The 26,541-nt window shown below is 43.5% G+C and overlaps 1 protein-coding gene across 2 annotated transcripts in view; it reads right to left on the reverse strand.

Moving 5' to 3' along the window:
- The window catches only part of PRIMA1 (proline rich membrane anchor 1), a 44,649-nt gene extending 18,114 nt beyond the window's left edge, over window positions 1-26,535 (reverse strand). For both annotated transcript variants that reach the window (XM_021401955.1, XM_021401956.1), the window contains exons 1-3: window positions 26,281-26,535; window positions 20,550-20,703; window positions 28-157 (exon numbers count right to left, since the gene is read on the reverse strand). In XM_021401955.1, coding sequence (XP_021257630.1) covers window positions 28-157; window positions 20,550-20,703; window positions 26,281-26,373 — 377 coding nt within the window. In that variant the 5' untranslated portion in view covers window positions 26,374-26,535. The remainder of the gene's footprint in view (window positions 1-27; window positions 158-20,549; window positions 20,704-26,280) is intronic.

Raw genomic sequence — 26,541 nt, forward strand, 5'->3', positions numbered from 1 at the left:
GCACATTAAAAGCATCTGTAGTCTTACCTTTTTATGGCTTTGTAGCAAATGATGACAACTACAAAGAGGAACACTAGTGTGGCACAGCATACTGCAATGATAATAACCAGGCCTGGCCACCAGGTCTCTTCAGTGGGGCAGAAGGTAGATTTGGGAGCTGTAAAAAGAGTGTGGAAAAACACATGAATTCTCCCACATAGGCTGTATATAGTCAGATCCATTTCAGTCACCCATACAGTAGCACCATGCCAGGGCCACAGATTCATACAAAGAGGTTGCTTCACATTTAGGACTATTTATTTTTTTCCCCCAGGCAGTCAATCCCCCTGTTTGGTACTAGGTATTTCTGTAATGGTCTCCAAATGACCAAGTTCTTGTGCGTCAGTGCTGTCCACAGCCCAGTGTTCAGCATGGAGGAGAAAGGCTCAGCTCTGCTACCTGCAGGAAACCTCTCCCCTCCTCCAAGATTCTCATCTGCTGCTGCATCAGCAGCAGACGTCATGCTGATAAGGATAGGCTTTCAAATTGCATTAGGGGAGGTTTATAAGGGAGCAGTAGCAGTGCCTACCAATCAGTATCACAGCTGCTATCATTGTAACCTTGGAGAAAGAAAGGGGAATACGTTTTAAAAGAACAGGAATTTTATTGCATTTATTAATTGCTCTTAGAGGACCGTGGCTGTCAAGCATCTTTCCTATTATGTTGCTCAATAGTTAAGAAATGTTAACATTAAGAAATGCTAACTCATGAAAACAAGTAATTGTTACTACATTTTTCTTATTCAACTTAGGGCTAGAACTGTGTTATTTAATGCTACTCAAGCAACATTTTGAATCAGAAGTACTACTGGTGGCATTTAGCTCAAATCTTTTTCTGCAGGGCCAAATTCCTTTTCCCATATTTTATGGGACACCTGTTTCTTGAAGGATGGTGAGCGGTAGAGAATGCCATGAGCAGTGCTGGTTATTGCAGAGGAGGAAGAGACCCCTTCCTCAGTGTACTCAACCACATAACCATCATGAGATGTTGAGTCTCCCTAAAGGAAGTTTAATAATGATTCAGTTAATGGGAATGACTAAATCTGCATTTTCAGTTAAGCAGAGGAAATAATCAAATATAGCAAAAGGCGCTTTTTGAATTGAATTATGCAATCTGATATATCATATATTCTGTACTTCCTTTTATACACATTACAAACAGCTGCACAGATTAAAAAATGACGTAGCACCTGTATCATTTATTGTGAAATTAAATCCTCTGCACTTCTATGTTTGTTGTTTAGCAAGAGATAGTCACATACTCCACTGGGTAATATACTGAAGTACACAATTACTGCCAAGATTATTTTTCCCAGTGATATGACTTATACAAGAACTGGCAACATTAACCCTGAGAAATCTCCAGGAGCCCTGGAAAAAGACTAGGTAAAGAACTCCTGGTGCAGCAAAGAAAAAATCAAAAACTGGTATGGGGCCAGGAGTTATCGTGTTGCAAGAGAAAGGTTGTCTTCTTCTCTGGCCTGACTCTGGAAGTTTGAGCTTTCAGCTTAGTGAGTGTCGTGATGTAGTGGTCTGAGCTGATGGCTTGCTCAGGTTCCTGGAAATACAGAAGGATCACTCCTTTCCTAACCCAAAAGCCAGTGACCATCACTTTACCCACTGAGGGCTGCTGCTTGAACTTTTCTTTCTGTGGAGAATTCACATGTGGCCAATCCATGGACTGTTGTTTTGACTCTGTCTCGTAGTGGTGACACTACATCTTGTCACTGGTAATGATGCAATCTGGGAAACTGTCACCTTCAGTTTCACATTGGTTCAATGGGTCCTGACAAACTTGCACACAGTGCTCTTTCTGTTCCTATGTATTCGTATGATCCACCTGGTGCAAGCTTTGTGATATTCCAACATTGCCACCATTGTTTCCAACGCGTTGAAGCCCTTTAAGCATTTTCCTGGCCTTAATCTGTACTGTTTTTACTTATGTGTGTGTTGTTTTGTTTTGTTTTCCTCAACAGGAGAGAAGAAGGAAGCTAAGTAATCAAGTGAGTTGTAGAACTAATGGTTCCTGGTTCCACTTCTGACAATCAGTCTATTTCCAAACCATTTCAGCAAGTAAATTTTTACTTTCTTACTATGATGATAGCTGCAGAGTCAGTTTTCACTGGGAGGGTAGAATTATGTATTGTATGCTGATAGGACCTGATATTTTATGAATGATTTAAATATTATTATTTTCTAACATTCCAGAACAGAGGGAATTTCAAAGATAAGAAAATGCTGGCATGCAGGAGCATACATACTCAGGGCCAACTCTCCCCTCCTGGTATTGCCCCAGGAAACAAAAATGGTTCCACTGAAATCAAATGAAACATATATGTTCACAGATGCCACATACAATTTGATACAATCATACAAAATGGGACTGGTAGGGTCCTTCATACTTAGTCCCTATTCTTCCTCCAAGGCAGGATCAACCAAACCAGTCACAGAGCAAACCAAGATCGTGAGATCAGGTTGGGTTGCTCTTCAGCACAACAAATGAGAGTGACAAATGGCAGAGAAAGGGTCAAAAGCAAGACGTGTCACCTGCTTGTGTACCATGTGCTCCTTGGTGGTTTATCACAGTATTTTTACATGGAGAATAAACAGATACATGTGGAACAGAATAGTGAAAATTACTTCTGACAGCTGACATGTAGCTATTAAAGGCAGAAAATAAGAACTGCCAATGTAGAGACGGCCCCTAATTCACCTGGCTCCGTTCCCTTCCTCACTGGTCCAGACCAGGCACTCAGAAAAACATGAGAAGTAACTCTGGAAGCCATCAAAGCCTGTTTATTAGTTGCTGGTGGTTTTATGCACCTTTAAAAATTATTTTGTATTTCTATGCCTATTATTGCAATGCTAAGTAATCTTGTTTTCCTTAGAAATGTCCACTCTTCCCAATAAGCTTCTGGTTGTGTGGTTGTTTCTACTTTTCTCACTATGCATTTATACTGCCCTCATTACTGTGACATTTCTTCATCTTTAATACATTTCTTCTCACAATTACTCTCTGAGGAAGAGCAGAATTGCTTTAATCCTCTTGAATGGATGGCAAACTAGAGCTTGGCCCACCTGGATGCCCTGTATATCAGGTGTTAGGAACAGAGAGGTGCCCCTTGGAGAGGCCCACACTAAGCTGTCAGTGTTAGGAAGACACTGATGTCTCCACCTCTGGAGTTTGTGGCTCTGACCTGCACCCTGATGGCCTCCATCTTTATGCATCCTCTTTTAAATCTATTATAAAACAGAAAAGGTATGTTTTTCCAGAACTAAATCATATCCTTTCCCTTGTTTGGTAAAGAAACAATGAACCATGTACTGCTGTCATTCACAGCAGTGTTTTAGGTGGAAAGGAGGACATCCTTGGGTGAAGGTAGTCCCTGCATCATCACTATGGGGTTACCAAGAGCTGACATGTTTCCTTGGCATCCAGTGCTGGTCTCACATGAGTGGCTTCAGCTGCTCAGAGCATGACCACCTCCTGATTTGACTAATTCCTGTCTGCTCTTCACTGGTCTCAAGATCAGCTGAACAGAGAAAGTGATTTTCAAAGCACAAAACAACCTGAGGAAAATGTTCTTTTTCTCCGAGGCCCTAAAGTGTTGTTCTGCACGCTGAACAAACCACTGGGTGGAAAGCAGTAGGAAAGTTGTGACGTTTTAAAGATAAGCAACGTGAGCAAAGCAACTGCAAGCTGTCATCTTGACAGAAGTCTTACTAAAATATTGAATATTTAATTCAATTAATAAAATATTAACATAAGTCATTGATGCTAAACAGCAAAGGTTTAAGAAAACACATAACTAGCCAGATATTTTCTGAGGAGATTAACGGTTTGGTAAATACATGTGTAACTGCTAGTGTGATAACCTTAGACTTTGTAATGGCATTTGATGTTGAGGCTATGAAACTATAAAGCTATACAGTGCGTTTGGCACACATAAATTGAGCTAAAAGGCAGCGGTCTGGTATGCCTCAAAATCTAACTATATATACTACGGAGAGAATTTGTTTTTTTGCAACTCCTTTCCTTCCCCCAAAATACAAGAATAGATGCTGGTATAGTTTGTAAATGATTCAGGAATGTACACCACTACATGTGGAGCATATTTAGATTAGAAATAGGATAATTATTATCATTAAGGGTAATTATCCATTACAATACTCCATTAACTCTGGTGAAATATTTCGCTGAAAAATTTAGTTTAAGGTAGACTGTTCATTTCTCCTAAAAGAAGTCTAAATCCAGCTGCAGAGATTGACTTAAAAATAACAATCAAGTCAAGAAAATGCTCTGCCTTGGGAAGCCCACATGAGCACAATGCCTTTTTTTCTTCTGGCCTTAAAAGTCAGGAAGTACAAATTTTGGTTAGGTTTACTCTTAGAGGGACAGTGTTTTCTCTTATTCCAAACAGCACCAAAGACTAAATAAAGACAGTATCGATGCAATGAATCAACAGACCAATTTCAGACCAACTGTGGGTGGCTGGAACCAACTTCTTGAGAACAAACTAATGAAAATGTACACAGAGTAAAGGCATCCTGCAAACCCTTCAAGCACCAGAAAAATCTCACACGCTTGCTTTCTTTGACTAAATTTGTCTTGAAATCTCAGCTTCAATTCTAATATTAGTGAGTATTTGTACATACATGGGCCTAGCCAGAAATGGGCATACCAGGAAAGATTTGCTCAGCTACAGAGGGCTTCCCTGAATGTCCAGACACAAAAGTAATGGAAAGAAAACGGATAGAAAATTTCCATAAAGAAATGTCTGCTTTCTTTTTTAGCAAAACTCAGAGTGGGTCACTCTCAAAATTGTCCTGAGCTACTTAAAACAAAACAAAAACAACCAACCAACCAACCAAAAACCAGTGATGAAGCAGTTTTTAGTCACATCTTCTGGACAACCATTAAGGGGCTGTGTGTATGATATAAAAATGACATGTACTGTCTGCAACAGAATATAGAAACAGGACTTAGAATCATTGAGTATGGCCTCAGGTTATCTTCAGTGTTCATGGCTGTGCTTTATAAAGCTTAGATTTTAGAAATCCTGTTATTTATTTTGATGAGGGTTGTTACTTTCCATTGCAGTACTGCTTGTAGGCTAATTGCTCTTTGTGTGGGAACACCAGTACATCAAAAAGTAGCAGCCCCGAGCCTGCCAAGGAGGAGTAAGGGCTGCTTTCCACCACGGATACCACACTTGAGCCTCAGCCCTCCACAGCACCAGTGAGGGAGAGGAGGGAGGCAGCGCTCACCCCTCCTGCCCTGGCCATCACTGCCAGCCAGCCAGCTGGACAAAACAAAACATGGATGAGCCAACAAACAGACAAGGGAGCAGTGACCCGACTCCCACGTGCAGTCCCAGAGAAGTGTCTCTGGCTGGAGTCTGAGTGTGTCAGTCTGCCACAGGCTCGGCCCCAGGCAGCTGGTGAGTGCGTGCTGACATGATGTGGAAGGGTGACGGTGACCCCCTCACCTCCCTACTGCAACAGTGACTTCATGCCTAAAAAAGGAAGAGCACTTTCAAGATAAATCAAAATTGGTTATTGTTTTTCCTCTCGCTTTTATTTCTGTTCTTGTACAAAGGTCAAGAGTGCTGGTGTAATCATCTTTATGAGACATCTGCCCATTTTTAATATTGTATATTCACGACAGGCTAAGCCCAGCCATCTCTATGCCTGCAGCACTTCTCTTGCTCTTGCAGGGCTGCCTGAATCAGCCATGCACTTTTACTTTGCTGGCCAGGAAGTACACTGGATTGTGTTTGGAAGGCAGGCCCGTATTCCAAGGGTCTCAAGCGTTTTATCAATCTTGGTTGGAAATTGAAAGGAACTGGGGATGCAGGCAATGTGTTTCTGCTGACCTATACGTTATGTCACATATTTTAGGGACCTGTTGATCTGCAGGTCCCTAAGAGGAGGTTAAGCAGGATTGCATTTTAGTCTCATCTTCACTTTTATTTGCCTTCTTATTTTGATAAATTCACTAATCTGCACTTTGGCATCTCCACTTATAAGACAAGGAGAAGCCACTAGTTCCTACAGCCATTATCACACTGGAATGCAGAACATCTCTGGCAGCTCTGGGCTCTTTGGATGATGGATTCATTACCTAACCCTGTGAGATCTGTGAGTCAGCGTAAACTCAAGTGTCCCTGGCTTGGTTGCTGCATTTTGTCACGTAGGAGCAGTTACAGATGTGTTTGGATAGCCCATGTGATAGGAATACACTGTGTGCACCCAGGGCTACTAACAGGGAGAGTCAGCCAGCATGGAGAAAACAAATCTCTCACAAAGAGCCATCTAATGAAATTTGTGGTACTATTAAACTTTGAAACAAATATAGATCTTCAGCTGTTATTTTTAAAATGGATTTCAGGAACAGGAGTGGGTTGTGTCCTCTTTGGGCTTTATCCAAAGAAATTCCTGGATTTGAGGGAGAACATTTCCTGGGAGGATGAGGGGAACAAGTCTGACCAGAAGATGAGGGCCTTGTGCTCCCTCCCCAGAGCAGAAAGCATTTGTGCATTGCAGTGGGTCCTCTTTTATTCCCGCTCCCTTTTCCCTGCACTTGAGACTCCTTGCACAAGCTGACCATGTCAAGGCAAACATTCACATTTGGGAAACCACGTGTGTCTGAAATGATTCCTTTTGAAGCTATAGAAACTGTAAGACATGAATGGATGCACTTGCTGTCTCCTTGGCAGGTTCAGAACTCATCTCGTCAACCTCCCTTCACAGTTATTGCCTGCAAATGCTAGCAGGCCATACTTGAGCTGCCAGAGGACAGGTGAGGGAGCACATCACAGGCTTCTGGCAGTGCTGGGATCAGCACAGGCCTGCAGGCTGGGCTAGGCCCTCCCCAACTGTCTGGATATGGCCTTGGGGACAGCCTGCAGCCATTGCTTCCTCTGCTCTACCTCCAGATTGCTCAGCAGAAAGACAACCCGGATTTGGCCACATCAGCCATAAAGCTGCTCCTCTGCCTTATGTTCATAAGCAAACCCGTCTAGCTGGTGGCTGGAAAGCTTTGGCCATAGACTGTCCTCCCCTACTCTGGTGCCCCAGTGGCAGCTACAATCCCCTAGGGAAATCACAGAATCACAGCACTGTAAGGGTTGGAAGGGACCTCTGGAGATCATCTAGTCCAAGCCCCTGCTTAAAGCAGGTTCCCTACAGGGGTACTGAAATGGCATAGAGAAGATATTGCAAACAGACCATCTTGGGGGAACAAGATGGTGCATGGATTTTTAAATGTCCAGCATGGATGTCAATGGGCACAACACTCAGGATGTGGCCCCAGCCTGCCACTGCTTTTCCCTCACTTCTCTTGGATAAGCAGAAACAGCAAGCTCCAAAAGAGAGCACTACACTAAAGCAGCACTTAAATCAGTACTTAAAACAGTGGATTAAATCCAGCAAATGCACTAAAATACAAGATTCCCAGAACACCATGAATCTCAGGGCTTTTCTCCTCAAGCTGAGACACATGCTGCTGCCTGTTTGGAGAGCTTGAGAGGTAAACTTTGTGCAGGATGGTCAGCACAGAAAGCCAGATCCATTAGCAGCCATCGTTAATTTGAGGGACGATGCCAAAACAACAGGAACGTAAAGCAGGAACGGATGACAACTTCAATAACAGATGAAGTCAACCTGGGACAAGTTCATCTCCAGTAAATCCAAACATCATGGAATGGATTTGGATTATGTCAGTCCCCAAAGAGCACTGACCTAGAAAGCTGCTATGTTGTATCTGTTTCTGGAGATGCTGCTACAAGAGCAGACACCAGAGGAAGATGCTGCCCAGCAAGGAAAGACTGAAGAACTCCTTTACACCAGCAGTGTCCTATCCCACCATCCTCACCTCTGGATTATGGCTGCAACTGTATACAATATGAATAGACTACTTAAACAAAATAAGAGCCCCCTAAATTTGCAGTAAATTTTGATTTACACAAAAAATTCCACATCATTTTTTTTATTTTTTTCCCACTTTTTCAGTTCTTTATAGTCCTGTGCCTTTCCTGCTGCTTGTAAACCGAAGTCTATTTCCAAAGAGCCATGAGCTAGTCAGATAAACAACTGCTACTAGGCAATAGTGGTGTGCTCAGCAGAAAGCCTGTCCTGATTTACTGCCTCCCTTAAGTAGTTAGGTTAAATAATGCTGGGGGAAATCAGCTATTCCTGGAGCAGATGATTCTTCTGTTTCTCACATTATGTTGCAGACAACTTTATATCACGCAGCTGCTCTGTGCATATGTTCGTACTACAGTTTTAAGGGGGATACTGTTATCACTGTGCAGTGGGAACTTCTGCTATAACAAAAACATATGTGGGATAATGTTGGAGAAATTCCCTTCCCTGCAGCTTTCACACTGCAGACGCTGTTTCTCTGCACTCTCAGTTCACCTCTTTGTTTAGTTCTCCCCCCCTTTCTAAAAATAATTTCCTTCTGAAACAAGAATTGTGCTGAGTTTTGTGCATAGTTTTGGAGGATGAGACTTGAAGAAATGGAAGAAAGGAGCAGCTCTGCAGGAACTTTTTGGAGCTCATAGGTGATAGAGGGGTACATGGCTCATTGCAAGAAGTAGGACTGTAACCTCAGGTGGAAAAAAGCTGAGCCTGAACGGAGATAGTGAAAGAGAGAGGAGCTATGTTGGACTTCCAAGTGTGGTGCTTGATACCTGAGCTTTAGAGGTCATTGAACATGGATGATTTGGGTTTGGGTTTTCCAGCAGATTTCACTAAAGTCTTATGTTCCTATGCTGTCTTCACTGGTCTCATGTTTGCCTGCTTTTCTCTGGCAGATTTAAGAGTCCTTTGAAAAATGAACTTGTCATTAGTACCAAAATAAAAATAATACCAGATGAATGTACTGGTTGCTCAGGCATAAGTGAAGCACATTGAGACAAAGCAGCTTGTCCAAAGTCGCTACAGCTTGGTGAAAAAGCCAGAAAACAGAATGTCTTTTGACTCCTGGCCAGTCCTACATTCTGGACTCCTCCTTGGGAGTAAGATGGAAACACTGGACTTAGTCATAACTGCATTATCAGGGTGGAAGCAGCCAGATCTCTGCCCCATGCTGATGCCATGCACAGCACTTCTGTGTGGCAAAGACCCATGGACAACATAGCATTCAATAGATTGTTCAGGAAGGGCTCACGCTAGTCTTGTCAAAAATTCGTATTGGTTTTAGCATCACTGTAGAGGAAGAATGGCTTTTCAGGTCAGAGTCCTACATGCTTATGGAAATATAATGATGCAGAGAGCAGAGCAATTAGAGGAATGTTAAAAAATTAGGGAGGGAAAGTCTGTGCTCCAAGCCATCAACAAGCTGAGGACCAGATCTGCCAGCTTTAATCCTATTAGGCTACTGGTGGAGCTGATGAGCCCCACCAGAACCGAGGCATGATCCCACAAATAGGTGCTATACATGGTTTCAGATGCCAAGGTCCTTTGGAGGAGAGTAGGGTCAGCGAGTATGGAAGAAGAGTCTGTTCTCTAAAGCATGAGCTGGAGAAGCAGTTGCACTTAAAGGCCTTGTGGAAAAAAGGCTTTTAAAGGAGATTACATCATAGCTACTTTCTGAGTTAACACTCTGCTCTGGCATTTATCTTTACAATGGGTGCTCACGTCAGCTACTGCCCTCTGATCTTACTTTGTCACGTGTTTTTCTAACCAGCAGACTCCTGATGAGATTCTGTTTCTCCTTCTCCATCTGATTCTCCCTCAGCAAAATGACAGAATTGTTTTTACCCTGATAAATCACACACTATCAGTTTCTGTCCTAAGCAAATTAGAATTGAAGCTTGTGGCTTGCAAGGCAGTCTCCTTGCAACAGTACAGTCATTCTGGAAAGCCTCATGGGTACCATCTCATTTCCCTGCTCTCCATGACCTGGACCAGCACCAGGCTGAGTAGCACAGAGCAGGATGACACCCCTGTAGAGTCCTAGTGCATGACAGTCGTCATTCAGGCAAATGTTGCTGTACTCGGTGGCCTGCTTTTTGAAATGCAGGAGGAGTTGATCAGATTAGTGGGTATCTAGTGCCTCCAAGAAACAGGTCACAAATGCCTGAACATTTTCCGTTAAATTAGTATTCTGGAATTTATTTCAGAAGGTGTCCTGATTTCTGCAGGTTCTGAGCACTCAGATGCTTTAACTTGGGTGCTTGAATATAGATATGCAAGCTTCAGTTTAACCTTCTGAGTTTTATCATACAAGAGTCAACCTCTCTTTTCTTAGGTAATGTCCCATGGGAACAGAAATCCCTCTGAGAACGGACCCCAGCCTCAGCTCTTTCCTTCCTTGTTCAGTGATTTTGGCAAGATCTTCACCCCAGCCTCTGATTCTCCTCCAGGAACAGCAGTCCAAGCTTTCCATACTGTTCCAAGGTGTAGGAATAAAAAGTTGTATGTTTGCACTGTTCTTATTTACCCTATTACAGAATTGGGAAGGGAGTAATTTTTGCCTTACAAGTACTGCATCTACACTTCCCCAGCAACCAGCTGCATTTCCTCGATCTCTTCACCAACCGCTTATTCAAGCAAGCTCAGCAGTGAGGCAGTGGTTTAGGGCAGAACAACAACAGCACAGCCCTGACCTGAAGACAGTGATTCTCAGTTCTTTAGAACAGAGGCACTGCTGAGAGGCACAGACATACGCCAGTGCAGTACCATCCACTTCATTGCACAAACACACAGCCCAGCTCTCCAGTAGCAAGCGATGTGCAGAGAGCATAAGCTGTGCTTCAAAAGGGAAAATTAGTGCCTGTGATCAGCTGCTTGCCCCAGCAAACTGTGGGATCTCCTCGCATTCAGGAAAGAGGCCTGAAAACACCAAACCATCATGCTGAGTCTACCTTTGACACTTCAGTGCTCTGATACCTGAAAGTGTATTGGCAGATTTCCACACTAGTACTCAACAGCCATACAGACATGTAAAAATAATAATCTTCAGTGCTTGACACCCATCTCACATCCAAAGTTTACAGAGGTAAGTTTCACACGTGATAGCGCTGAGTGTTTGATGGGTTTAATGCCTTCCTGAGATCCAACCAGCAGGTTAGAGGCGGAGGGAGAGCAGTGCTCTGGACTCTCTTGTTGATGCTCCCTGCAGGGAGGCAAGACACCTCTTTTGCAGGAGTCACGGTACATCTCCCTGAAGTCTTCTGAAAGATTTTTCATCTTTCAGCTCTTGCAGTGAACAGGCCTTCAAAGGAGGGATGCTGTATGCTGAAATCCAAACAGGTGAAACATGATTTAGGAAGTCTAAGCTCCTACACTGATGACCAGTCTTTTGCCAGTGAATGATTAATGAGATACTTCAAGACTAGCAGATTCAGTCTCACAGAAAAATGACAGATTTTCTTTGTATAGTGTTCTGTATGTACAGATCAAATTAAGGATGAGATCTGCACAAATTCTAAAGGCTGAGCAGTATTCACTTGAGTGGTACCATCAAAGACACTAAGGCTATGAAATACAAATAAAATTCAGTGCTACTGTTATGATTAAGATATTATCTCATAGTTGCTGTCTTAAGAGCTCAGGAACCCATAGACAATAGCAAAGATTGGACAAATCTCACAGCCTGGAACTGATGTGATCTCAAAATTCATGCCTTCGGGGAAAGCAGACAGAAAACCACTTTCAGCCATCCACAGAGTGAATTCCCTAGCACAGATTGCAGAAGACTTGGAAATACTCAGGCTGTTTTCCTCATGTATTAGTAGCAGCAGTTTCTAAGGCACTGGTTTGTGTCCATCTCTAAAAAATAAATGGATTGTCTGTAGGGCATTCAGACACTGTATGGAAAGTGGCTATACTTGACATACAGTTTAGATTTATGACTACAGATGGCTTTAAAGATTCACTTTAAAAAGAAAGACACACTGCAAGTCATATGTCTGAGTTCTAGGGAACAGCTGGTTGACTATGTAGCAGATACTTCTGTTAGTGTACACCACTTACATAAATGTAGACCTCCTGTTAGATATAACACAGTTTATTCCCTTTATCACTTCAGTGGCTCAGTTATTGCTGGAAGGGCTACAACTATCACTTAACATTTTTCTTTGAGGAGACCAGTTATTTCCACACCTAGTGCACTTGGATTCCTTATAAAGTGTGTTTGGATTTCACTTAAGGGAAATATAGCTAAAACTGATGACTTGATCAGAATAAAATGGAACTAAAATGTAAAATGCTTTCCAAACTAGAAGTAAACTTAATCTCAGTAAGATAAAGTTAAATTTATCATCTGACAGATTCTCACTCAGTATCCATAAAATCCAGTATAGTTAAAATGGCAATTACAGCTTGTTAACAGATCAGGTAATTTCACCATGCCAAATGCCCAACAGGAAGTCCTCGGTCACCACATGGAGCACATTTGTAACTCCCTGAAAGCCAAAAGACAAGGTGCGGCCTTCCTCACAGTCACAAAAGTAAGCTAATTGGTTACTGTTCACTATCTGCACTTTCCTCTATCTTCACACAGAAATCTAGACCTGCATGAGTAGGTAAACTCTTGCAGAGATGCTACTGACCATCACTCCATAATAAAGCATACAGAACTTGGCAGCCAGTGCTGAAGAATGAAGACAAAACATCTGCAGCTTGCTAAATCAAACTGAGACTTAAATCAAATCCTCCTTTTGCTCCACTGACAGTCACTTCCTTTGATACCAGCAATGAAATAAGATTATATCCTGTGTCCAGAAGGAAGTGAAAACATCCAGTGATGATTCAGTAGAATTTGTCCCACTAGTTACCTTCAACAAGTCCAGTTTGACAGAATGATTTGCCAAAGAACAGACCTTTGAGTAAAATATTTTTAGCTAATGAACTGATGCAATATCAGCCCCGTTTAAATGACATTCTTCAAAACAAAAAAATATTCATTTTAATAACAATTAGGTATTCACAATTTCCTAGTATTTATATGTGACATGATTTACTAGTGCAAGTGTTAAACTATCTTATATAGTTATTAATGATAATTTTTGACAGTGGCATCAGTTATTAACTGATGTTTTTATTACATTAATGGACACTGTGTACTCACTTCAGGATAACAAACCAAACATCCAGACCTCTGCTCCCTTGATCTGCCATCTTGACTTAAAAATTACTCGTAAGTTGCAATTATATAAGCAGCACTTTTTTACTAAATTAGTAACTAAGATAATGCACAAAAACATTATGAGAACATACTCTTCTGTGGGTCTGCTTTAGCAAGGTCACCTGCTTAGCCTTCACTGGCAGCACAGCTTGTGCCAATTAAGAGTTTACTTTTGGCTTGTCAAGATGAGGCACAACTCCAGTCTGCCATGGGCATGGGAACTTACAATTATTTGTACCTCAAGAGCATCTGACTCATCAGTAACTTCACTGAAGATTTGTTATCTTCTTAATCAATGAAATGGTAGTCATGTACAAATGGACTGCCATCCACACAGGGAATTAAAGTCTTCAGTTTTGCCAAGTCCTTTTCCTTAAAAAAAAAAAAAAAATCTGGCTACTGGAGTACACATCTCAAAGCAGAAGGGATTGCTCTATTGCAGAATGAGTTTAGTATCTACTCCTTCTTGTTTCAAAATTAGACAATACTTTTAATCTATAGATAACAGATCTCCCACTGATTTCTGCACTGCAAAATCTGGCCTGAGGCTCTTACTTTTAAATACTGGAAAATGCATGAACGAGTACATTTTCAAGAGAGTGGATTTTTCCATAACATGGATTTATTACTGCATGAAAAATTCAAAACAAATCTGCAAGGTCCCAGAGCAGTGGGAAGATTCATCACTTGCCTAAATAAAAATTAGCCTTGACAAAACATTTCAGAATTTATTGCGGTGAAAAAACTCTGAGTTGGGAAAGCAACGGAAGCTGGAAATAACAGTATGATCCAACCAGTATTTCACAAAGACAGAGAGTTTACAAAAGCCCGATATGAGAAATTATGTACACAACTGATTGCAGAATCCTATTAGGTATTAGTGCAAGCCTTTTCCAGTCTTACCTGTTTCCTAGTCACTTCAGACTTAATATAACATCCCAGATGCCCAGACTACTTCAAACGTCATATTTCATTGCTGCTTAAGAAATTTGCTCACCCCGAACATGTTTCTCATTTTGACTCAGATGTGAGAACTTCTAACTTTTATTCCTACGCTAGAAATAACTGTGCTACACGCAAAAAGATACCAGGATTCCGAAATCTTTGTGTCTTTGGTATTTTAATTACTAGCACCTGCACTGCTAGGCAGGTGTCCTGGTTTCAGCTGGGGCAGAGTTGATTTTCTCCTCAGTATGTGGTATGATGTTATGTTTTGGCTTTGGGAGAAGAACAATGTTGCTAGCACACTGATGTTTTAGTTGTTGGTGAGCAGTGCTGCACACAGCCAAGGATATTTCAGCTTCTGATACTGTTCTGCCAGGGAGGGGCTGGGGGGGAAGCAAAAGGATCTGGAAGGGGACAGAACCAGCACAGTTAACCTAAACTGGCCAAAGGAATATTCCATACCATATGGAATCAACTATAAAATTGGTGGGGCTGACCTGGGGTGGGGAAGCAAATTGGCTGGGCATTGGTCAGCAAGTGGTGAGCAACTGCATTGTGCATGACCTATTTTGTAAATATGTATATAATTATCTTTACTATTGTTTTTTCCCTTCCTTTTCCCCTCAATTCTCTCTCACATCCCATTGGGAACAGGGAGTGGGCAAACAGCTACGTGGTACTGAGTTGCTTACTGTGTTAAACCTCAACAGCAGGAAATCTTTAGGTGGGTGAATTCTACTGAATTCCACCTCAGTAGCTTAATCATTTTGTTCTCTGTGCTTCTGGGGAAGGCAGTGTCTGCAGTGCAAAGACAACATGATGGGGACCTGGTCTTGAATTGGCATGTGCCATCATCTGTGTCTTCAGGTTGTGTGGCTGGATATCAATTTAGATTTGAAACAAGTTCTTAGAATCACAAGCCTTCAGTAAACTGAAAGTGTATCTGGGAGAAGACAAGAACTGAATTTGGTTTTGCATTGTAAATGATAAACAAAGCTGTCACACAGGAGTGTAATTCGCAGTATAACAGCTGTGTTACCAAAACTGAAAGGGCTTCCCTGATTCAGCATTCTGTTTGCATTTTAAAATCATTATCTAAACAAATATACTAGTAGAATGTTCTCTCACAGTAGCTATCACTACTATAAATTTCTTGATGTAAGAGTCTGTGCACCTCTGCATTTTCGGTGTTACTGTAGTCCTCTTCCATTATTGCTCAGTTTGCTAATAGGTATGTTGTATGAATTATGGAGGAAAACGTCTTTCTCCTGATAGGAGAGCAAATTTCCTTGGCCATAATTATATTTACAGCTGTTCTTTGCAAAAGTGCAGAGCACTCACAAGACAAAAGGAAACCTCAAGTCAGAACTCTCTGGGATGCAAGAGCTGCACCCAAATACCTGCAGCAAATTCTTTGGCATCTCATGTTTTAAGCCATGAGGTGGTCTCCAGGAGGATTTCAATGAAGCTTTTGCAATCATGACCTCCCCTCAACTCCTGGAGGACAGTCATAGATGTCTGCAAGGCCAAAGGTCCTTTCGGCACTGCGCAGGCAAGCCTGCCTGTTTCTGTGTCTGTGCTCATGTAGCAGAAGAAGTGAAGCAGTGAGAACCAGGACCATGTTTAGCTATCCTGCTTAAACAGCCGTTTGGAGAAAGTGCTTAGTTTGAGGTTCAAACTCATTCTTTTGACCCACGGTGGGTCACTCTGCCCATTCTATCAGCAGGATTTAGAATCTTAGATCATAGAAAAGCCTAAGGTAAAGCCATTTCTTATTCTTTTATGTCCCAGAAGCATATGGTTTTCATTTCTATAAGAAGTTCCTGCTGTGAAAGGCCATGCTGCTAGTGGTCAGCAAGTGAAATCTTCCAAGACTAGCTGCTTTAAAACCTACTAAAAATTTAAGAAGTTCCAGATTGTTCCTGTACTTCAGACTCCTGCCTATTACACACATTGTGATCATCTGTCCTTAAAGATCCAGATGTCCTTGGCTTTCCTACTTGCACTGAAGGGACACTGCACACTTTTTGAAATTAAGCTATACATTTCTGCTCACTCAGTTGCCAAAAAGTTGCTTCCTGACTACAGTTGGTCATTTTTGTTTTGGCATTTTCAACAGTCCAAATAACTAATTAATTAGATGCATTATCTTCAAGATAAAAGATTTCACCTTGAAAAACTGAATTGTACAATTACAGCATGGAGATTAGAGTCCTCTGCAATGATATAATTCACTTCGGCTTTGCACTGCAGCTTGATTACGCTTTATCTCAATTGAGAGCTTAGGACTTTCATTAAGTTCAGGATCTGTATACGTATTTCTACATCCAACGAGTCAAAGGCTGGTTCATACCCAGAGTCAGTTGTGCTAGCTCTACTCACATTTCCTCCACTAAATTTAAGCTGAAGCAATATTTGGTCTGGTACTTCCATCACCCAGAGAGCTGATGGCAGTACTACAGACGCCTCCACCCACTGCTGGAGATGGATACAGACAGCAAATGTTGCCAACCAACAAGTGAGGTGTTCATGCTGAATTCCTTTTCCCTTCCTTGATTCATTTTTAATAAGTCATTTCTGAACTGTTCTTCCCTCAAAACTTACACAGTCTAAAACTTATACTGACTGCAGTATTTGTCTCTATTTCAATGTCTACCATCAATCCTCTCCTCCTTTGAAAGCCTGGCTTCTACTTTCAAATGAAGTCCTTTCTTCTTTGCAGTGGCCCTGGAGAATTCTGTGTGCTCACAAAGTATTTAAAGGTTGACATCTGCAATGTTTTAGATTTTGAAGGGTCAACTTCATTTGAACTAGCTTCATCTCATGGGTCTGTGAAGCTGGATTAGAAATGCTGCCTAAACAAGTACTCTATCCACCTTGCCTTAGCCTTGGCTGAAAGCCAGGAACTAGGAGGAAAGCAGATGAGGAGAAATAAGAAACAGTTAATTAAAAGCCAGGTTCTGAGAATCTTTAGCTACTCTAGGTCATCACAGCCACATCTAAGGAACACGCTGAATTTCACTGAAAGTTCATATTTTCTTTGCTGTCAGCATCTAAACTTCATTGGCCTTAGGCCCGTCACAGCCACATGAGCTTTCCCTTCACTTCATTAACCAGCAGTTTTCTAGGCATGGGTTAAAGAGCAGGCTGCTGCTTGCATAAGGAGAGAGACTGCGGAAACATAAGGATGCCAGACTGCTTGGAGGAACTACAATTGGCTCAACTCTCCCAACAGTCCCCAGCATCCTAGCTACTTCTAACATAGGCTGAGGTTCCTCAACTTGAAAACTCTCACAAAGGCACACTCATACATACTGAACAAGGCAGCAGTATCTCAGTGGGACAACAATAAACAGCACCTGGGATAAAACTTTGGAAAATCAAAACTGAAAGACTGATGGTGAAGACCCATGTGTCCCAATGTATGTAAAGAGATACTGAACCCCAGCCCAGCTATAGTAAAAGAACCAGCATTTACAGAGACTTGTGTGGCCAACTCAGCCTTCACTTAGATACTGTAGAGTAGAAGTATTCACTGCAGCAGACCAGGAGTCCTCTGCTTAACATAGATATGCTGCTGCAAGGCATGGGGAATGTCTCATGAGAGTTGCATTGCGGGTACAGTGAAAACAAGAACAGAGTTTGGAAGGGACATCAGAAATGTCAGTGGCCTGTATGAAGGAGTTGGCAACACTGAAAAGGAAGCCCCTGACTGTGGCTGAGGGAAGACAAAAACAGTTTGTGTTTTCCTTCCTGGGACCTGGAGTCTGGGTGGCAGAGTCATTATCTGAATTCACCAGTCTGTAATTCAGTTATCCATGCTGGGAAATATATGGACCAAATGATCTAATTTAATTTCCCATACTCATATTGCTGCATGAATGATATGTCTCCGTGCGGTGCAATGAAACACAACCCATACGTTCCATAGAAGCAAGTTGGTTTTTCTGCCACTTCTCGTTTATTTAGACTGACTGCTATGTTGCATGTGATTCTGTTCATTTTCTGTGGAAGGAATTAGCTTACTATGCATCAGAATAAACACAGAATTTATCAGCAATTATACATGAATTCTGGAATTCATAATATTTAACAGATAAATATATATAAATATATGTGTATATATAAATATATATGTATAAATATATGTACAGGAGGCAGAGTTGAAGATTTGTCAATGGATGGACCAGTCAATACTGAAATGTCTAAAGAGATACTAAATGCAAAGTAATTGCTCCCGAAAGTCCTGAATTGTTCTCAAACACATTAAAAACCTTTCAGGGATGGATTCAGCTGCTCATGCACAATGTCATCCTCTTCATCCAAGTAGTGTTTGCTGAGGTGGGATTGATGGAGAATACAGAAGGAGAGTTCTATGCTTTCCCACCACAGCAGGTGGAGACTAATCAGAACATGTCAAAAATGGCTGTCAATGTGTGTACTAACTGGATGGGCAAGACATATGTACTTACTGGCTTTCACCATTAGACTCACACCACAACATGTAGAGATGATATAAACCTCCAACAACTTTCAGTGCAATTGGAAAAATAGCTGCTAAGGGCTGCGCCTTGGCGACAACAGCCTTTTGTGTCTGACAAAGCTCTAAGGGCAATGGCAGCATCTTCTCAAACTGCCTCATGGGGCAGACATTGTACTTTGTAAAAGTAACAAACTTGTGGCTCCTGGACTGCTGCTTCTTTTTGCTGAGGTCTTTCCAATACTTGAATCACTGAAGAAGTGCAAAGCGCAAGCTTAGCATCAAGCACTTAATGGTTTGTCTTGCCCCTTTACTGCTTTATCCAAATGCTGTTTAAAAGTGGTGTCCATAACATCAGTATTTAACCACAAGGCTCGCTCATCCTCACAAGAATGGGGCTTGCTGTACACATGGGCTAATTCACAGCGCCTAGACAGCCGATAACAATTAAAGTCTCTTTCAAGATGAGGCACTTGATTGCTACTCTAAAGCTCACTAGTAAAAGGAATGCGTAATCTATTTTTTTATTGCATTTGAAATGAAAGAGCTTGTTTAAATATTAGTCATGTGGATTTATATAGCTCATTTTTAGAGCTAGGCTAGCACCTGGCAATCCAGCCTGAGTAAGCATCAGGCTATCCCAGTCACAGGCCCGTTTGATTTCTGTTTCCTCTTTTTGCAGCATGTGACAGACTGATTTTTTTTTTCTAGGATGATTTCCTTCCCACTCACAGCAGACAGCTTCACACACGCAGAGCAGCTGCCTGCCGGGCAGAGCAGAGCAGAGATCTTCTCCCATGCTGCTGAGCACCGTGCCCAGGACCAATGCTGACACTGATCTGCATATGAGTAAGAGTGCCTCCCTCAGGGCAATGAGTAGCCCAGGTGCAAGAAAACAGTGATAAAACACATTATTTTCTGACTATGAGACAAAGATAAAGGCAATTTTCACTACTGCTGTCCAAAACATTTTTTTCTGAAAACTGAAAGAGATTTCTCCTGCTATTAAAAACATTCATCTCTGCTTTTCAAGCTGTCTTTGTATTTCCTTTCCCAAGTGTTTCAAATTACTGCTTTTTTTCTGCCTTCGCCTTACATTTCTGCAGCTTGGCACAGATACGAAGCTTGCTGCTGGCATAAAACACTGCAAAATTCTGCCTGTCCTCTGCCAGGCTGAAAACTGTGCGCAAGTCTTCCTCATGTCTTGCACACATCTGAGGATGGAGCCAATAGAGACAAACAGCCAAATGATGCTGCTAATGATTTCTTTTCCCTCAGGGGAAGCGCTGAGAAGGATAATAGATATACTTCACAACACTGTTCCCAGGGGACTTTATCTAAGCAGGGAGAAGAATTAATAGGCAGCCTTTCAGGGAGAGAGAAATATGCAAAAATATCGCAGTGCTAAGGAGTTCTGCTGACATAGCAAGCACCTGAAGGTGTCTTTGCAGGGCTCAGCCCATGTCCTGGCACTGAGCTGACACAGGCACTGCCAGCAGGGTCAGCTCACTGCTTGGGTACTTGCCCATGCCACCCTTCCCTCTCAGGTTGGTCTGGACAGAATGTTGGAATTTTTGCTGCCTGTAAATTAGTGGGTCTTGGACCACGCGGACCTCCAGGCTGCATACATGGTAAAACAGGAGGTGATGTAAATCCAGGAGAAGCACAGTGCTTTGTCTGTGTAGGAAAGAATTTCTCAGGGCTAGGACATTAGTGAACCATTTAAAGCCAGGGAATCATATACAATACAATGAAAGCAGGGAATTTCTCTGGCTTTCCTCCAAAAGCCAAGTATTATTAATTGATCAGAAAACAGATCTCCATCTCCACTGAGAACATTTTTTCCTCCATTTGCTAAGTGGAAAATGACAAACGAGCTCGCTGTGCCCTCTCTCACATCCTTCCCACTCCCATCCGCCCAGGCATCCCCGTCCCTCTGCCCACTTACCCGGTACCACCAGCAGCCTGGGGGGTGGCGGGGGAGGAGGAGGTGGTGGTGGTGGTGGTGGTGGAGGCCTGCACTGGCAGATCTGCTGGCAGCTCTCTGGGACTTCGTCTGCTACAGGCTTGGAGCATGACTTCTGGGGCTCACCCTGAGTGATCTGTGGAGAAACAAGTCATGGCACGAGCAGCAGAAAGAAGGAAAACTGATTTCCCATGAACGTGCTTCTTGAACTTGAGCTTTCCCAAGTGGCACCTCAGCTCCTGGTGAGAACTGAGCTCCTGCCACTGCCTGTTCCTCACTGAGGACACAAGGTCTCTTCCCTACAAGGTCTCAATTTTATGTTTTACTTAACACAGTATCATCAAGACTTCTTTACTTCTGACTGTGGCTGGCTGGTTTCTGAATTATTATGGGATAGGGAGCAGGCGGGTAGTGGCAGACAATGTGGTTGCGTAAGCCTTCTTTCCTTAGGAAAGCCATCTAATAGCATGCATTATTCACGGGGTCATTGCTGCAAGCCAAAGAGAGCTAATAAAAATTGCAAGACATTTAGGGTCAGGATTATTCTCATTTTCCTTATGGCAGAACCAAGAGCTGGAGATCTCTCCTGTTTTGCTAGCTTCCCTTTCATGTCTGGAGACATGCTTTACCTCCTACCATGGCAAGGTGAAGCCCCCATCTACTCATCTGCAGACTGCATGGAAGACTTGGTCAAAATGGAAATGCCACAACCTGAGGCACTGCAGAACCCAAGTGTAAGCATTGCTGAACCCACATGTAGACATTGCTTGGCCCTGGCCAATGATTTAGTCAGGATGCATACGTTCAGCATTGAAATCTAGTCATGACAAGGAGCACTTTAACAACATATTTTTCTTACCAGAAATAATATTTATATGCCTAGAAACATGTAAATAAGGATATTCAGTAACTGCAAAATTCCTAATCTAGTGCTATAAAATGTAAAGGAGTATGTCCCTAATGAAAAGGAAATCTGTGGAATATTGCAGGATCTGCTGTTAATCTCGGGGGTCTCTAAGTCAACCTTTTTTCAAAAGGATTCAAACTCAATTGGAAAATAAGGGATACTCACAACAGACCTTCGTCTCACTGAAGCTAAGGAAAATCACACAAACATTCAGCTGTTGCCTTGTAAGCTTGGACTTGAGAGGGTTATCATACTAATAGTTCTGCCTTAATATCATCCTCTTTACTCAGCTCTCTTCCATGGCATGTTGGTCACCACACAGAGGATGTCTCATTCCAGCCTCTCTGGCCTGTTTCAGACAGCCCCTTCTGCCCTGTTGCCTGTCTCCATGGCCACTCAGGGCTCACAGAAGCACATAACAATTTGGGTTAGAAGGGACCTTTAGCAATTATCTAGTTCTATCCCCACAGGCCGCCTTCTCCTCACTCCCACCCAGGCTTCACCTCCCTTCCCCGGCCAGCTTTGGGACAGAGCCCATCTCCTCTCCACTGCAGGAAGCACACAGGCCTTTCATGTATTTCTGGCCAAAAAAAGAGATGTGGGTAATTAAAACAACATCACTGCACCAAGGACATGTTCACATGTGTAGGAGGTTTCTAAATGCAGAAAGATGCATTGCTCTGGCCTTGGGGAAATAGAGGTAGGGCTTTGTTGATTAAATATTACAGAGAGGGAAGAAAAGAACAGAAAGAGCTATGCATAGCTGAGGCACAAGTCAGGACAATCAGTTGTTTAAACAGCACGTCAACATCAATTACCAAACACAGGGAGAGACAAATTCAGCAGGAGCGCTTTCGAACTTTCCCTTCACTGCCAGGTAACAGTATGAGGCTGGTTAGAGACCATCCCAGACAGCTTCCAGGAACTTACACAAACTTCCAAACGCTCTAATGAATCAAAGTGACTTGGCTTCATAATCTCTCAGAGCTGGTAATAAATCTGTCTGCTAAGTAGGTGCATTTATTTTTAACATAAGTGATCACAGGCAGCAGAATATTCTCTCTGCACCACTTTGGCTCCCGTGGGGCTGTCTGTGTGCTGGGCCAAGGGTGCCAGTGGCTTGCCCAGAGGCACCCCGAGGTGGGACCATGGGGCAGCACCTGCAGCACTGACATAGAAGTGGGGCAGCATCGCTCTGCCAGCCTCAGCTGCTGATCAGGCAGCAATGCCAACCCCCAGCTCTAATTATCACTCCCTACTTGGTTCTCTGGTTGATAAACCCTATGGCTTCCTACAGTCTCGTGGGAGCCAGTAAAATGGGAGAAAACAGAGACAGGGCAATACCATCCAGTAGTCTTGAAGCCAACCTCATGTGCAGACCAGAAGTAGCTTTGTGTATATGAGTCTGAACATGGAGCTGGTATGGAAGAGGTACACTGAATTATTGCTCTAACTTAATATCAACCAGAAACAAAAGGTTTGCTTGGTCTTTTTTTAGACTATTGACTGCTTTTAAATCTGTGGAGGCTCTTCTACCTTAGGCTGATAATAGAGTGTCCTTAGAAACCAGTGGGTATTTTTCTCAGTTACTTTGCAGACAAGATTAACCCTATGCATGTCCAACCACACTCTGCTTCTGTATACTTTTTTGATAACATTTCTGAAAAAAAAAAGATTTGTTTGGTCTCCACATATCTCACTCTGAATCATTTTTCGAGATTGCCCACAGTCATTTTGAATGCTTGGGAAAGAACGAAAATGTGAGAGCATTGGCTTTGACACCTATTTGGTTCTCTTCTCTTTTCACTCAATACAATGTCCAGCTGATGGAAGATACCTACAGGAACATAGATTTTGCCTTCAAGGGTTGGTAAAGAAGAACAAGGATATTTTAAGTTGGCTGAAATCTGTCAGGAAAAGGAAAGACACAAATTGAGGCTGTGGCCTTGAGGAGCAGAGAAATGGTCAAGGACTGCTGCAAGAAGATTAACTAATGGTAGTGAGATAGATTTGAGAAAAAAATAAGACATTTGGCTTATTTTCAAGAAAAAAAACCCCACAGTATTCATGTCTGTTAGTCTTCTTATGCAAGGAAAGAAGGCTATTACTTGTATCTTGTAAAGGTAAGCAGAACAAATCACTCGAAAATATGCTTTGGGGAAAAATTCTGTCCTTGCGGAGGATGATGAAATAAATTGCTCCACGTTTCTTTACCACTGTCTGTAATTCAAAGGTAAGCTGCTTTAACAGGAGCTGGCAAGAGAAAAACAGACCCACTGAGAAAGCCCCATCCCTCTCTGGCCTGCCCTGCTAATGAGCACCCACTCAAAGCCCTGGAGAAGGATTGGCTCTGGACCCTGGGTGCACTCCCCTCTGTCCTCCCGCACTCTCCAGCCCTGGTGTTGTAAGCTCCATGGACATATCTCCTCGCCACTTGGCTGTCTGTCTGGCCATTTGTCAGCTTGGGTGCACATGTTGCCTGGCCTTCAAGGAGAAGCATTCTTTTTCCTGCTCTGAAAATAGAGAGTTGACTTTACTGTTTTGTACCTTTGATATGAACATGCTTTGCAAAAAGGCAAGTGTTTTTTAAGTATTCATGGCAATGAAAATCTGATCCACAAATGCCCAGGGAAAAGCAAGCAAAAAATGGAAAACATTGATTCCCTTTTGTAGTTTCCCAGTGGAAATCTGTATCTGTCACACTTCTGCTTAATCCAAGACTTCCTGCAGAAGCAGTGGGTCTGGTCCTGCCTTGTGCAGGGTAGGAAAACCAATATGCATGTGGCCAGAGGAGCTCAGCACTCCAGTAGACTCCCGCAGGGCTGCGGCAGTCCATGAGCATGCTCTATGGAGTGGGACAGTCTCCTGACCATGGCCCTCTGGTGACTGTGAACCAGGTAAAGGAAGGAAAGCTTGAAAAGAGAAGTGCCACTGAGACCTCTAACATCATGCTGAGGTGGTGAGAACTTGCATCTTGCACCAGTCTACAGAGATGAGATCTCAACAATGTCGTGTAAATCCCAGAGCAGCTCTGCGTAATTCACATCACAGATAATCCAAATCCATACAAAACCAGAAAAGACATGACTACCATTTATCACTGCACATACTGATAGACTTTTTTAATTGTGTCAAAAACTTCTGACAGAATCATGCCTTTCCTCCTGTCGTTGTGTTGGCTATTAGGCTAAGAAAAAAATATATATGCATACATACATATTTTAATCATGCTGCTCCTCTGATTTGTATCTGACTGATTCTATTAAGCACCTCAAGGCAGGGCCCAAGGAAGGAGCACCAAGACATGGTGAGGAAGGCCATGCCACACACAGGTCAGAGCACAGCTGATGGGTAGAGAGGGGCTGGGAGAAATGAGAAACCGCAAGGGCTGTTGTAGATAGAGCAGGGATACAGTGGGACCCCTGGGTCAGTCATCATCAAAGGAAGACTTCGATGATAAGAGCAATGGTTATAACTCAACATGGGGAAGGGAGCCGGGGGAGAGATTCAAAGAGGAGTGAGCTCCAATCCCAGTACGTCGGTGCACTGGTGAGCACTCCACACCATCCTTTCCTCTGGTACCTGCCAGGGTGTCCTGGGATACACAGATGTGTTTGGGCAAAAAGCAAGAGTCTTACTGATTGCCCTTGCACAGAGCAGTAGGCAATAGCACAAGCATAGGTGAAGAATGGGACAACAAAGCTTTGCAAGAGAAGTCTGGACCCCTTGGCTTTTGCAGATCTCACGGACGGTTTAAACTTATAAACATAACAGCTATTGAAAGATTGCATGAGGTCACTTAAGTAGTTTGCCACAAAGATGTTTATGCAAGATATTTTTTTGTCTTCTTGACTGATGGATTGATTACAGGAGAGGAATTTTGGGAGGCATCTCTTCTCGCACAATTGCGTTTCCCTCAAAAAATGCAGTGACAGCTTTGCCTTACAGCCAGCAATCTGCACACCTGAGCAGGACAGCAGCAGGGTGGTGCTGGCTGAGATTTTTATGATGGGGGCATTAGTTTGAAAGATGTTGGTTTTGCCGTGTTTCTGCTCATTTTAATCTGCAAGGTGCACAGATCCTCTTTGTCGCTCACAGCCAGACACGAGATGCTGAAACATCTCTGTTTAATCTCTGGGGAGTCACTAAGTTTAGAACAAGGAGTGAAAGATGCGGAGTCTCCACCGTGTTTTCTCCAAGAAACTGCAATTGTGCTGTTCTTGAACAGCACTCAGCTGCCTCATCAGTCACTCGGCTGAAGACATATGTTATAAATAAACTTTAAAATACCCAAGTGATGCATTCGAATCGAGCTGTGCCGCTGCTCCGCTCCCTGAGCTGGATGGGCGCTCTCCCTCCCTATTCCCTCCTGCCCGTGGGGCACCTTCCAGCTCACCCCACACCACCACCAAGGTCACCCACCGACACCCGGCGCGGAGTTGGAAAACCCTGATTTGAGGTTTAAGCAAATTAACCCCTCAGATCGCAACCAACACCAAAACCCCACGGCGGAACACTCCCAAGAACGAGCCCTCCGGAGCACCGCATCTTCCGTGCGTGCCGCCACCGAAACGCGCTCGCTGAAGAAACTCCGCTCCACCTCGCTCCGGCCGCAGCAAGTTGGGCGCTCCCGGGGCTCGAGGCGGGCCCTGCCGCTCCCTCACCCTCTCGGTCCCGCATCCCGGGCCGCACCGCGCCGTGCCCAGCAGAGCCGCGGCTCTCCCCGCCCGGGGACCACCGCCCGCCGCCTCCGCGGTGCCGCCCGGGGCTCTACAGCCGCCCCCGGCCCCCTGAGCGCGGCCCTACCTGGACGGAGCCCCAGAGCGGGTGGAGGGCACAGTGCAGTAGCAGGGAGGGCCAGCAGCAGCGGAGCAGTCCCAGCAGCTCCCGGAGCAGCATCCCTCCTGGGCGGGCGGGCGAGGGCGCGGGCTCCGGGCGATCTGGGGACGGAGCAGAGCGAGCCGGCGGCACAGGCGTTGGCTCGCACCCATCCCCGGAGCGCGACTGTCCCAACTTTAATTCTGGAGGAGAGGGAGGGAAAGAGGGAGGGAGGCAGGAGGTGGGCGG

Source organism: Numida meleagris, chromosome 6 (genome assembly GCF_002078875.1).
Source record: "Numida meleagris isolate 19003 breed g44 Domestic line chromosome 6, NumMel1.0, whole genome shotgun sequence".
Taxonomy (NCBI): Eukaryota; Metazoa; Chordata; class Aves; order Galliformes; family Numididae; genus Numida; species Numida meleagris.